Source organism: Camelus bactrianus, chromosome 5 (assembly GCF_048773025.1).
Source record: "Camelus bactrianus isolate YW-2024 breed Bactrian camel chromosome 5, ASM4877302v1, whole genome shotgun sequence".
Taxonomy (NCBI): Eukaryota; Metazoa; Chordata; class Mammalia; order Artiodactyla; family Camelidae; genus Camelus; species Camelus bactrianus.
Genome location: NC_133543.1, coordinates 20537328 through 20552545, shown reverse-complemented (window position 1 = coordinate 20552545; position 15218 = coordinate 20537328). Strand labels below are relative to the sequence as shown.

Here is a 15218-nt window from a genome sequence, read left to right as displayed (position 1 = left end):
TGTATAATACATCTATTATATACAATTCTAAGAAGATAATCTATTCAACAAAGTAAGAAGAGAAATGGTATCTTTTAAAAAGTGTGGGATTGGCAGACCGGGAGTCTGGGGGTAAAGATGTTGGCATGTAGGAACTGAGAGATTTATACATCTAACAGAAGTTTCTTTATAAGCCTTGGGAAGAAATACCTTCTGTTCCCCCCAATCAAACCAGTCTGACATGCAGTTTAATTCATTATTTCTGAAACGTTCAAAGGAACAACTTCATAGAGCAGATGTGTTTACTTTGTTCCTCTTCCATATAAAGATTATAACAAAGCTTCCATTGAAGTAGAGAACATTTTGATCTATTCTGGTTGCAGCTCAGAGAATTCGTGGTCTGCCTCACTGAGAAATGAACAGGACTGCATGATTATTTATGGATATTTTGGCAATATAGCTAAAATTAGCTTACTTTGTTAATGAGTCAGAGGTCAGTTTTTAGGTAAATACAGTTTATACGAAGTTCACACATACACACACAATTTCAGTAGTTTGAATCTCCTTGTCTCAATTTTTAAATAGTTAACAAAAGGCTCTTTTATGAATTGTTTATGATTACCATATTAACATCTATATATACACACACTATAAAAATTTGTAAAATTCTATGCTGAATGAATTAAATAAAGGACTATATGAAATCAAACAACCTCATTGCCTTACACTCTCACACTGTAAATCAACTGTTGTATATAGTTCCAATTCCTTTTTACATTAAAAATGTATCATTTTCTCTTAAAAAGTGAAGTTAAAGCACATATATTGCTTTGAAACATTTAAAGAATAATTTATGAGCATTTTCTCACATCATTTAAATACATTCTTAATATTTAATATTATTTGCAAATGATTTTAATAGTCATTCAATACGCTGTCAAGTAGATATACTTTATTTAAATGAATTAATTTTCATCATCATTAAAGTGACTTCTTTTTTTGATATTAAAAATTATTCAAAGATAAATATTCTCATTATAAAAATACATTCCTAGATATCAAAAGACACCTAGGCAAAGCGTTCATGTTCATATAGGCATTTGTTTAGGTTTTGATATGGAATGCCAAATCAGCCGTCCAAAAATAGTATAATAATTTACCATCTAAACAGTAGCTCATACCAACAATGATGACTTTTTACCCTTCTTCCTTCCCTTGACATGCTAGAGGATTTCACTTAAATGGATGTGCCCAGAAAGTGACAAATGACAGGGACAGAGAGCTTGGCAGCCAGCAGTCAGGAAGACTACCTTTTCAGTACTTGATGTTTATCTGTATTTGGGAGCTTCCCCATTGGCTGAGAATGTATTTATCTGTTTGAAGTATCTTACTAAATGAAGTTAGGAAATTTTCGCAAGCACTTTGCTCTGTTACACAATTAGTAGGTAAACAAAAAACATTAATTAGAGATGAGGCTACAAAATTAGTGTTTTCAGGATAGTCTCATTGTAGAGAGTGGTGGTTTTCCTTACAAATATTTGTGTTTTCTCCCCCTCATTTACAAGAATGATGCTTGTTAAAATAATTCCAAAAAATAAAAATAGAAAAAATACATGTGTTTCCTCCAGTCCTCTTTTAAACATGATTACAATTTTATATAAGTTACAGTATTTCATGCTGATGTTTAAATTTAAATTTTAAAGCATAATCTTCCCCCTAATGCTAAACAATTAAAAAAGCATTTCTTTAAATATTAACATTTAATATCATATTTAAATAATAATATTTAGTTGACAGGATGTACATAGTTAACCATTATTGTTTAATGTTTAATTTAGTGACAATTTATTATAATTATAGATGTCAATCTGCATGAAGGTTATTTATATTATGAATTATTTCTTTATTTTTTGTGAAGAGAACTGGAATCCCTGCATCAAAAGTGAAATATTTCTAAATGTATATATATAATTTTCCAGATACAGTCAATATGAATATATAAATGCAGAATATATAAGAAAGGTTTCTCTACTTTTATATATTCCATTAAAGATAATAATAAAAATAAAAATTAGCTTTTCCAACAATCTGTCTAGCTAAAATAATTTTCCTTCTGAGTGTGCAGTATGCAGTATTCATATCAGTTGATGTAGTTCTTCAAACAATGATGCAAACATTTTTTTACTTCTGACAATTAAACTTTTGATCACTTCAGATATTTCCCCCTCTCCCTCCCCCACCATAGCATTCTTTATGTAGACTTCTAACTTCTGAATAGACGTATCTGGAACTATTACACCCTATATCCCGCAATGCAAGCTGCACTTAAGAAAAAGGTTTTTGTCAAAGACTTGGCCACCGTTGTCATCTCTAATGTAGGGACAAGCAGAGTTTCTGCTATGTTAAGGGGTTCAGATTTATAAGAGTAAGCAAGTGCCTTGTTATCTTCCAAAACTGTGTTAAATGAAAAATTATATACGTTGGTGAATTCATTCACTTTCTCTATTCAGCAGTACAGACTTTTGCTCACAAAAGCTGATGAATTCACTTGGAACAATTTTAAATGCCACTATTCATTACAGATACTATGGGAAATCGCATGCCCCCAATCCAGAATTCTATCATCTAATCAACCCAATACGATTTTTTCATTACATTTCACTGCTGTGTCTGATTAGGACCATTGTCTAAAAACAATTAGCTCACCTCATGTGATGAATAGACGATAAATTAAAGCATGCTATTTTAAGCACTACAATATTTCCCTTCTTTAGAAGCTGTAAAAGTTAAATAGAATTTAATATAGGAAATTTGAATGAACAGTGTGTAATCAGGTGAAAAGCATGTGCGTCATTAAATTTTTACTGATCCCAATATGCTTCCAACTTGTAAATAGAAATATAAAATTAATATTTAACTTTCTTGAGTAAGATAAAATCTCTGTCAATTCAAGGAGAGGGGCCTGATGTCTAATGTCCCAAAAGCACTCTATTTCCTAGATTTTTCAGTTCTCTTTTGAAAATGAAATTACTAGTTTTATTGCTGTTCCTTCTAAAATTAAAAGTGAAATATGTGTTCAATTTAAAGTATATTGCCATGTTGCCCTTGTCAAAAGTCCGCTCTGGTTTTAGAACTCTGTGCTAGCCGTTAGGCTGTGCCTGTCTCAAATCTCAGAAAATAGATTTCATCACTGCATTTATACTTTTATTCAGCAGATATTTGCAAAGTATTAAAATGCTGCAGATGCTATATGAAGAACTTAAAGAAGTTGCATGCTTGTTGTTGACTTTGAGCAGCTAGAATTCTAGAGAAGTCCCTTTAAGACTAAGGAATAGATGATTTAGAGAGACGTGGAAACACAGATGTACACCAAAAAGACACTGAATTTTTCTTTGAAGGAAGATTCTAATACTACATATACATAGTGGAATGACCTTATGGTTTCTGCTTCCAGTAGTACAGGAAAGTAGATATTTTAATAAAACTCCCCCACATCAAAGATTCTAGATTCTGGATATATTTATACCAAAAATGAATTAGAAGTATTGTTCAGCTAATAGATTACAGTGTCTAAAGACAATGCTGTTGAATTAGAAGTGAGTAACAACAGTTGTAACACTTAAAAAGCCATATATTTGAAAATAAAATATAGTTTCTACATTATTTGTTGGTTAAGTTTTTATATATATTTTAATTATAAATATACATATATGAATAAATTCACATGTAGAAGAAGGACATGAGAAGTGCAGTAATAGAGTTTAATGAAATAGAAAGCAAAGATACAATAAAGGAGTTTAGCCAAATAGCCGGTTCTCAGGGGAAAAAAAATTGAATCTATAATGTATATCAAGGTTAATTTTAAAAGTGGGCAAATAAGGGGAGGGTATAGCTCAAGTGGTAGGGCGCATGCTTAGCATACACAAGGTCCTGGGTTCAATCTCCACTACTTCCTCTAAAAATAAATGCGTGAACTTAATTACCTCTCCCACCAAAAAACAAAAAATAAAATAAAAACTTTAAAAAAAAAAAAAAGTGGGCAAACCCCCAAAGCATAAGTTATAGAAAAAAGGCATAACTTTAAATTTTACAATATTTAAAAAAAATACTATGAATAACATGGCAACAAATTTGAAAGACTGAGTGAAACAGATAAACTGTAGGGAAAAAAATACCAAATCTGGTTTAAGAAACAGACAACCCGAATTACCCCATAATATTGAGAAAATGGAATCAATGTTTTAAAATTTATTCACATCAGGCACAGGTAGTTTTTAAGGGTGGGTTCTACCAAATATTCAAAAACCTTAGAAATTTAAAAATAAAGGGAACTTTTTATGGCTGATAACGGCATTCATCAAAAGCTTAGATAATATCACATAATCTATAGTGGGACATTAGTAACATTTCTTTTAAAAATCAACATTTGGGAAAAGAATCAGAATGAAGTAACTTGAATACACATAAAACCAAAGATAACATTTTAAAAAATTACCATCTAAGAAAGCGGGGAAAAAAAAAGTTTGATGGAGAGAGGCATCTTTTAGAATACTGTTGGTAAAGGGAAAAGTGAAAACCTGTGATAGAAATCAAGAATTCGACAGGAAAAGAATTATTACCCACTACTAATGATGCCACATTTGGATGCTTCTTGGGTTACTAGTTCTTAAATAACTAGTGACAGTACTCCTTAGGGACACTCCTCCTGTAACAATCAAAGGAGTCACCTAACCCTTCAGCATGTTTATGAATCTGTATCCTGGAAAATCTAAGGTACTTATAAAGAACAACATATGGTTGGCAATAAGGATTTACAAAATTACTATATGAGGAAAACAGAAAGTAGAATAAAAAGTTTTCAACAGATAAAGTTACTCCCTCCTCCCCCCAAAAAATGATGAGGCAGAGGAATTCTAGAAAACGAAACTCAAAAAAGAATTAGCTGTCATTAACTTAGCATTTGTGCTACAAAATCATCAAATGAGAAATTCAAAACTTAGAAAAGCCCTCATAAAGTAGAAAGAAAAGTTGTAAACCAAAAAGTGACAGATTTCAGGAAGGAAAGGGAAAGAATAATACAAAGTAATAACAGAAATTAATTAATTGAAAGACAACCAAGGATAAATAGATATTGCTGAAAATACACTAATGGATATCAAGAAGAAATAAAAACAGCCAATAGAAAGAAATGAAATAAAGTAGAAAGGATCAGAGTTAGATAGTTAGTAGGTCAGGGAAATAGGGTCCTCCTGATACTTAATTGATGTTTTAATAGAAGATTATCAAATAGTGGAAGAGAGGCAACATTTAAAATTATAATCCAATGACAAACCAGACCAAAAAGTATTCTAGAAACAAAAAATACCCTTTAGGGGGAGAAATAAAATTATTAAAATTATCAATCGAACTATGACATGTAAAATTAAAATAAAAATAGCACAGGATTTCAAAACACTAAAAAGATGATAAAGACTGCCTCAAAAAACTTATTAAACATAATACTCATAAAATATGATAAGAGTTTTTTTAAGAAGTATTAGTCATATCAATAAATGTAAATTGGCTTGAAACTATGTACTAAAATTTTTAAAAGTATTTTTCAGATTGGCTCATGAAACAGAATCCAACTCAATTTTTTAGCAAAATACAAATCTTAAACAAAATGTTTCAGAAAGGCTAAAATCCTGATACCAAACAAGAAGAGCTTTCAATGCTTCAAAGCATTAAGGAGACCAAAGAAGATACTTTATACTGTTCAAGGCCACAAATCAAAAGGAAGATGTAATGGTCAAAGTTGTCTGTATCTGTGCCCCAGAAATGTGTGGAAACCTTCATAAAACAGAAATGTGTGGAAACCTTACTGTACCTACAATTCATTCTCAGTCCAAACTTAGTCAAGTGGACCAAAAATTAAATAAGGTTATAGATATGGTATATAAGTGTTTATTTATGTATTTATATATATATGTGTGTGTGAACACATCCAAACAAGAGATATTATATATCTTTTTTCAAATGTATGTGGAACATAAACAAAAGTTGAGCATACATCAGGTCATTCATTAAAAAAGCTCAATTAAGTTCTACAAATTAGAAATTATATAAAAACATGCTATAATCACAATGTAATAAGCCTATAAATCAATAATACATTTTAACAGGTTTTCCAACGAGTAATTTTCAAGTAGATTTAATTAATTGATTGGAGAATTCAAATCAAAATACCAAAACGTATAAAATAAAAATAAAAAGAAAAAGAATGGCAACACTTTATATCAGAATCAGTTGTCAGAACAGAAATCATCACTTAGCAAACTAAAAGTGAAAATGGAAGAATGACATGAATTCCCAACTCTGGTAGCTAGAAAATTATCAGCAAAATGCTACATACTGAAAGCTGGAAATAATTAAAATTTGCAGTAGAAATGAAGTAGATTATAAACAGAAAAAGTGAATAAGTGAAAAAAATAATGCTCACCCTTTGAAAACATCAATACATACACACATACACAGGAGACAAAGCACATGCTTATCCCATCAAAGAAAAAGAGGGAGAAAGCAAATGAATACAAATTTAGAAATGGCTTAGTGAGAAATAAAGGACATTTTAATAAATCATAAGGGAGTATTTTGCAGAAGCTTATGTCAATTAGTTTGAGAATTTAGACTAAATGAAAAATTTCATGAGGAAATACACTTAGTCAAAACTGTTCCCAGGAGAGATGCAGAACTTAAACTGACTAATGACATAGAAGAAGCATGGTTACCATTCAAAGACCTGCACCACAAATGAGCACCAGGCCAAAATGATTTCATAAAAGAATCTTGTCAGACTTTCAAAGGCAATGCTAATACAATTTAAATTGTTCTATGGTATGAATGTTCTTTGTAGTTGCTATAAAAACCTTTTACAAAATGTAATACCAGTTCCAGGTTTAAAAAAAAAATTATATATATATAGGAATTGGGGATACCTAGTACCAATTCCTGATTTTAAAAAATATACATAGGAATTAGAAATATTTTTTAAAGTGATAAAACATGTGCACCTCCGCTCCAAAGCCAGTCTTGTGTCATTTCCATCAAGGTCAGGAGCAAGGCAGGATGCACACTATTTCCACTATTATGTAATATGGTTTTGGAGGTATTAGCTAATGTTAATGAGACAAGAATAAATAACCAGCCGTAAGATTTGGAAAAGCATCTAGTGAAACAACAGGATACAGAAATCAATAGCTTTCATACATGGAAACAATGACCAATTAGAAGGTATAATGGAAGAGAGAGGCCTATAGACAATGGCCACAAAATGTAAAATACTTACTAATAAATATGAAAACTAAATGTCATATAAATGTGTATAAAATGAAATGTACAAAGGAAGACAATTAAAACATTCTGGAAAAACATAAAATAGACTTGAACAAATGGAAAAATATCTCAGTTCTTGGAAAGAATAACTGAAGATCATAAAGAAGTCAGTATTAATTATAAAATTAATATTATCCCGGTAATATATTCCAGTAAGTTTTTATTTGCTTGAACTAGATACGCTTATTTATTCCTTTGAGAAAATAAACGTAGTAATATATAGGGAAATCCTGAAAAAAAGAACAATGAGCAGGGATGAGTCCTAAATAATATGGATGTTAAAAAAATGTTTAACTAAAAATGTGTGGTATTGGTGACTTAACAGAGACTAATGGAGCAGTGTAGACAGTGCAGAAACTCATATTGCTAGTTGACTTTCAGTTGGCACAACTCTGGAAAATAATCTGTTACTACTGAGTTAAGTAGAAGACATAAACCCTTTGACCAAGCAATCCCATTTATTGGTGTTTATCTCAAGAAAATCCTGCCATGAACACCAGGAGACATAAATAAAACTGTTCACAGACAACTTGACTTTAAGAGCAAAAATTTGGAAATATTCAAACGTCAAAAAAGAAAAAACCAGAAGAACTTTGCTATATTCATACATACAATAAAATATTCTCTATCAGTGAAAATAAACTATGGCTACAAGCATCAACATGAATTAATCTCAGAAATAAGTTATTGAGTGAAAATGGAAAATCGTATGCACATGCTGTAAAGGTTAAAAGCATCTAATGCTTAGTATGTACTTGTAATGAAGTTTGTTCAAAATGTTTTCTTTAAAACTCTCCAGACTGCACAGTTGTCGATCATTTAGGTGGGAGTTATCAAAGTCCTGCATCTGTACCAAATGCCCAGATGACTGCCTGTGGCAAGGTGATGATGGGCAGGTGGACCTCACCTCAAGGTGTTTTCTGAATGGTTTCCCTGCAGCATAGCAATAAAGGCACCGTCCTACCTGGGTCTATGTGTATATGAATGTGTATGCATTGTTGAGATTGAAAACGAGAAACTCAACGTTAGCTGAGAATTAAAGAATTAAAAGTGACACAGGCAGTTACTACTTTTGTGTTGACCAGAGAGATGCTGTTTAAATAAGAAGAAAATCAATATTTTCTATTTCTTTGCAGAGTAAAAGTGAGCAAATTACTGTGCGGCATCTGACATCAGGGAACTGGGAAGTGATAAAGATCCTGGCATACGATGAAACTACGCAAAAAATGTGAGCGTTTTTGATTCTCCAGTCAGGTTGGAAGTCTGTGTTGTTAAAGGCAATCTTTGCTGCCAGATTTATGTTTTGCTTACCATGGCCCTAGTCCAAATAGCCTGGCCATGGAAAGACCAACCTTGTTTAAAAAGACTCTCTATACATCACACAGAGAGATGCTTACACAGACACACTTACATTAAAGACACATGCACACACACACACACACACACACACAGACTCAGAGAGACTGAGAGAAATCATGGAAAAGGGTGACAGTATTTTAAGAAAAAATAGATGTTTTCCAAGTGCATCAAAGTTCCACGGTTGAATAATAGAACAGCTCTTGCGTGTTCTTTGACAGTTTGAAAATTCAAGTGAAAACTCAGTGTGGCAAAAATTGATTGGTGCCTGATGTTTCTGTGTTGTTTTCTTTCATGGGCAGTTACTTTCTGAGCACCGAGTCGTCTCCCAGAGGGAGGCAGCTGTACAGGTAAGCAGTGTGAGAGCATCTTCCGCACAGGTTGATTTCCCCAGTGGCCGTCCACACGGCTGAACGATAGGATGGAGAAATCTGAAGTTTGATTTTTTGATATGGCTAGTGGAAAGCCAACTCGAGACGACAGAACCTCACACTCTTGGTCCAGTCCCTCAGCTCTGGACCTCGGAGTCTGAAGGACTGAAACTAGTGTGGAAACCATCTTGCTGCTCCTTCATTTTTTTTCCTCTCACTTCTTTTCACAGTCTTAAAAATATCTTTTTTTTTCCCGAGGCTTGCTTCTCTCAACTTCCCACATCACAAGCATTTACATATTTTCAACTCAGTCGTCTTTGCTTCTGCTCAGCCTCATTTTACATTTTCAGTGCATGAATATTACACACATGGAATTTATTCCTGAACGAAATAAAAGCATTGTGAGCACTTAGTAGAGTGGATTAAGTGGTGGTTTCTCTCTTCTCTCCTACAGTGTGTAAAATCCATTAAGACTGTTACTTAAGCCAGGAATGCTCTATGCTTACTAAAATAAAGCAGTGGATGGGTAATATTTCCCTCTGTCCAGTTTTCCCGGATGGAAGGTTATATTCATGAAAGGGGCTTAAAGGTCATACCTATTTATTATTAAAATGTCTCCTCACTCAGAAAGCTTTCACCAGGCCCTCACAGAAGTGACTTTTATTTTTGTCTGTCAAGCAACTTATTAATTCCAGACTTCATATACACTTTCTAATTTCCATTTCACAGATCCATTTTTAAAGTGTCAAAACTGCCACGGCGTATTCTCAGTGGAAATTCATCATGTTTGAAGAAGTGTCACCACTGATTCTTACCAAGTAGTCCTGACTTTCCTTTGAGAGTCAAAATACATGTTTAAACTCTTCTAATTCCCACTAACTCACCCACACACTCTTCTCTATGCATAAATCGCTTTCATCTGAAGTGAGCCTCTCCTTTTTATCACATACCCCAGTATGTCATTTTCATATTATGTGTTTTTTCTCTTAGAGTTTGGAACCCATGTTCTCAATTCTCATGACTTCCAAAGGAAGAACAGCTATTGATCTAAAGAGACTGGTTCTAATTTTGGTTTAGAGGTCTTGATTAAAGTACTGATCACTTTTTCCATTTGGTTATTTGAAGCTTATCTTTCCTGAAATTTATGCTGTGGTTGATACTGGCAGTCCTGAACAATCCTTTAGAGATGTGGAAATCCTTGACTGATGTTTTATTTCTCTAATTTCATAAAACTCTTAAAGAAAAATGACAGTGTCAGAAGATTAGACTTGGCTGCGTTCAGCTAACAGAACTGCCTCACCCTCTCCTCGCTTTATTGGCCTAAAATGTGATTTGAATCACAATGAGCTCTTAGATTTGTGTGCTAGTCTTCTGTGGCTAGTGACCGAGGCGGAACATTAGAACAGTCAATATATCTGTGACCTGTACTGTGTAGCAGGCTGTGTTGGAAAGAAAATATAGTACCAATAAATTTCCCCTTAAATGCCCATCAAGTGCCACTTGGCTTGATAATGTTAGTGTTTAATCCAGAAAACTCAATCAATGTCTTGTCCAGGCCATAAAAATAATAGTTGATTGATTTAATTTATGGGATTAGATACTTCAGCACAATCAGAACTGCTACCATATTCTGTTACAGTTTTGTCTCAAAATTTGTGTTTCTTTATTTTAGTGATTTCATAATCTAAATCATGAGAAAATACCAACCTAAATGTTTAGGCAGCTTGGATCTGAAAAATTATATGAAAGAATAGAGAGAGAAAAGGTTTTAAATTCTAGGCATGTCACTCAGTAAGTAGCTCTGTGCGACTGGCACGCATTCATAGTCTCTCTGTGGTGACGGTTGTGCAACACTGTGCATGTAATGACATTGAACTATATACTTGAAAAATGCTTAAAGTGGTAAACACTATTTTATATATTAATTAATTAATTAATTAATTAATTAATTAATTAATTAATTTACATATGCACACACCACAATTTTAAAGAGAAAAAATGGGTATGATTTATCATAAGGGTGAAACTAGCTAATGTGTTTAAGTTCCTAGTGTCTGTTAAATACCTTGACTAACAAAAGAAAATTCTGGATTATTATGAGCTCAAAATGTTTCAAATGTGAAGCTGTGACCCTGCGAACTATACTTGACAATGATCCTCCATTGCTCTGCATCAACACCGCGGCTTCCATTCCCACGCCTGCAGCACACTGCACATCAAAGTCAGCATGACTATGATTCATTACAGATGCATCACCAGACTCATGTTTTATTGCCAAAGGGAACTGAGAATATCTTGTCTAGTCAACTTTTAAAAAATGTGTCGTCTACAGTATTTTCATCTATCAGCACAGATAATTTACAGTTCATCTCTGTTTATAAAACAAATGAGTCTTCTACATGTGAAATTTAACTTTGGGTAAATACCTCAACCCTTCTGACCATCAGCACCATTATTTGTAAAATAAAGGGATGAGTGCTTTTCTCTTTCCTGACCTCCCTGATGTCTCAAAGTACGTATGATCATTAACGTTATATACATTATCATACAAAAATAGCTTTTCTTTACCAAAAATTATGAAAATTTAGTGCAAGTATTTAGTGGGAAAAATCTGCTACTAATACCAAATTCTAATGTTGAATTCAGGAAATCATAAGCTTTTGTGTGTGTGTGTGACATGTGAAAACATTTATTAGTTCTTTCAACTACTATTGCAGTTGACTTTATGCTTGTCTCTGTGGGTAATTTCTTTGAAGACTTTACAAAGAAATAGCTATAAAGAAAATACAAATAAGAAGTTATATTGAGTCCTGTGGAAGTCAGTTTCTTTATAAGCATATATAAATACATATATATTACATACATGTAGGTGTACATAATTTTAATTTTATTACAGAGAAGAAAAATACGTATGTCTTAACATTAGTAATGGAAATTGACTTTGCATTTTTATGGTAAGTCATAATTTACAAAGAACCTCAATATAAGTACGGCTGTAGCTTCTTTGTTCAATATTTAAATATTGATACTACACATTCAAGTACCTGGAACAGTAATGTTTCTTTTTTTCTTCCCCCAGTGCTTCTACTGAAGGATTATTGAACCGTCAGTGCATTTCATGTAATTTTATGAAAGAACAATGTACATATTTTGGTGCCAGTTTTAGTCCCATGAATCAGCATTTCTTGTTACTCTGTAAAGGTAATAGATGATTTCTGATAAAACTTATTTTATACATTTTATTTGATCAGTACCTATTACTATCATTAGTAACTATCATTCTCCAGCTGTATGATTTGATATTCTTAGTTTGTAAGTTTTTGTTTAAAAGTTATAAATTAAGGATTTATTGAGATACAGATTGTATCTGTTACTTTATTTGAAAGAAAGAAATTGGGAGTAAGTCAATATGTACACATGTGCAGCACATAGCAATAATTGTGGTTTGACACTGGACCTTTCACAAAAGTGAATAAACATATTTGTATCGGCAAAGCCATGCTAGAATAATAAACTATTTTACTTAGTCTCTAGGAAAAGTATTAGTCTTATTAAAATAATGACTTGATTGTTGAGAAATTTAGATCTACAGAAATTGAATTCCCTGGGTCTAACCCTCTTCAATTTTGAGAAATTATATTCACCCCAGTTACTTCTTCTACCTGGTAATAGTGTGCTGTAGTCTTACATAATGGTATGGCATGTCTAGGTTATTCTGGTAGGAATCAGTGTCCTTTTAATAGGACACCGTATTTCCCAGAGATGAAATGGGAGATGTGCCCAATTATAATGTGATGGATTGAGTGCTACTGCTTCAGCTGGTACCTTAAGCTGTTCACTTTTAAGATACCATGAGGTATAGACCAACACTTGCTCTTTTTAGTTACTTTTTTCTCTTGGCATCTAAATAAAGTAATCAGAAAAGAAGTACTTGTTTTATGACATCAGAGAAAAGGCATTAGACCCCTAGATAGAGTTTCTTAGAGAAGTGAAGTTTCGAGATAGTATCTTATGGTTACACCTGAATTAACCAGTATATTAGAAATAATTGACAATTTCAGTTCATATACTTTTTAGATGAATATATATTAGCTCCAATTTTTTTAATCTTGTGGATGAAATATTTCTAATAATAATATGCATGCACCCTTTCTTTCTTGGTTGAGTGGTAAACAGAATTTAATCTTGGATGAGCAGATGAGAGGTCACAGAGTTGTGAATCAACTTTCTGAACATCAGCAACTAGTCTATAAAAGACTAGAGAAAAAGAGAATAAGATACATAAGATTGGCTAAAACCATAGAAGTATAGATGTATGGGGCATTTTGGAGAAGGGAGGATCTTAAAAATAATATTGCAAATAGTTGAAAAAGGATTTACTTTTCTGAATAATGTATCTATAGTAACAAGTTAACTCAGTCTGGTTTCTGTTTCATTATGTTTTAACTATGAAGTGCTTACATTTGGGAAAAAAAAAAAGAACTCTGTCATGTAACCTTCCAGTAATTGTTACTTAGATGCCTTTAAAATATTTATACATACATTTCTAAAATCCAGGTCCAGGAGTTCCAGTGGTCAGTCTACACAGCACGGAAAACCCAACAAGTAAGTACACGAACACAACAAGGCAGAACAGCCATGGTTGGCATTGGTCGTTGGTAGTGTATTATTTTATTCTAAGTGTTGTTTTCTATAGAACCTTCTTGAAAGGAGTCTCCAGCATGGGGAAAGCTGTGTAGGGACCATCAACTTAATCCTCTGTGTGTGAGAGAAAGTGTAAGCAAGTGGTAACTGGAGTTGGATCTTACATGCTTACAGTAGGGTGTCTACTGAATCTGTATTGAATGAGAAGTAATTGATAAGGCTCATTAAGGTTTCAATTCAGCCTGCGGGCCCCTTAGTGTGCTAGTTTATTCTTTCCTGAGCCTCATACAGATTATTCCTTCAGTGCAACACATTTACTTTTGGGAAAGTTATGAAAAATATATTATTTTGTATATTTTCTATCCTATTTGTTTCAGTTTCCCAAGTATTTCTGGTTTCATATATTCATTTATTCTGTTATATATTTGTTCAACAGTACATAGTCTATTGAGTGAGGGCTTAGTTTATCAAGCAAAATGACAGTGGCTGCGTGTTCACTGCTAGTAAGATATGGTCAGTGTTTTTAAGAACTTAGAGTGTGTAAGTAAAAACATGGTTGAGCTGATCTTAAAAGTGAATGGCCAGATTACTTCCTGCCTCCTTTTTCCTTCCTTTCCTCCAATTTTCTTTTTCTTCTTTCAATTTGAAAAAATTATTTAATCAATACTCTGATGCTCTAACAATTTACCATAGGCTTGTAACCCTCAGAACACCTCCTGATATAGTTAATTTTATTATCCTCTTTTACAGATGAGGAAACTGAGTTACAAAGAGGTTAAAATACTTGGCTAGGGTCACTTTAACATAAAAGGTGACAGAGGCAGGAATCGAAAAACAGTCTGACTGCAGCATAGGGTTTGTTATCACTACCATATGATGACATCTCATTCTATCGTGTTTTGTCTGTCTCATCACATACTTAGGTTTAAGGAGGAGTTTTAGCTAAATGCTTTGACTTAAAGGAGATGTAGGCATTAAAGTGTAATTTTGGATGACAAATGTCTTTACAGAGGACAGAGAAAGACCTCTTATACTCCAAATAACCACCATATGGAGACTTCCTGCCTATTCTAGAAAAAGATAAAATTTCTAAATTTGTTATGGGGTTCTGTGTGGTTGGAAACAGATTTGCACATCTTTTAGCTCCTACTTACCAGTATAAATCCTAAAGAGGTTATGGTAAGCAAATTAAGTATGTTGAATATTAACATTAACAGCAACAATAATGATAATAAAGACAGTATATTTGATAAAACAGAAGGTTAGATTTCACAGATAGAAAAATTAATGTATAAAATTAGTTCATTGCATACTGTTTGTGGGGTCTGAGACAAGTTAATATGTTGTAGATTTAATTTCCTTGTAAGAAAATTAGCAGATGAATTTTCTGAGGATGAGATATAGTCACAACATAGGATGCACTCAATAACCAGCAACTATTTGTGTTTCATTGCTTATTCTGCCAAAATGATAACTTTAAAAAAAATTCCCAGGCTG

General features: G+C 32.8%; 1 protein-coding gene across 2 annotated transcripts in view; it reads left to right on the top strand.

Moving 5' to 3' along the window:
• Positions 1 to 15218, top strand: part of DPP10 (dipeptidyl peptidase like 10) — a 556919-nt gene that overhangs the window by 499550 nt on the left and 42151 nt on the right. For both annotated transcript variants that reach the window (XM_010973252.3, XM_074363531.1), the window contains exons 14-17: positions 8487 to 8578; positions 9009 to 9056; positions 12157 to 12278; positions 13635 to 13682. In XM_010973252.3, the coding sequence (XP_010971554.2) occupies positions 8487 to 8578; positions 9009 to 9056; positions 12157 to 12278; positions 13635 to 13682 (310 nt within the window). The remainder of the gene's footprint in view (positions 1 to 8486; positions 8579 to 9008; positions 9057 to 12156; positions 12279 to 13634; positions 13683 to 15218) is intronic.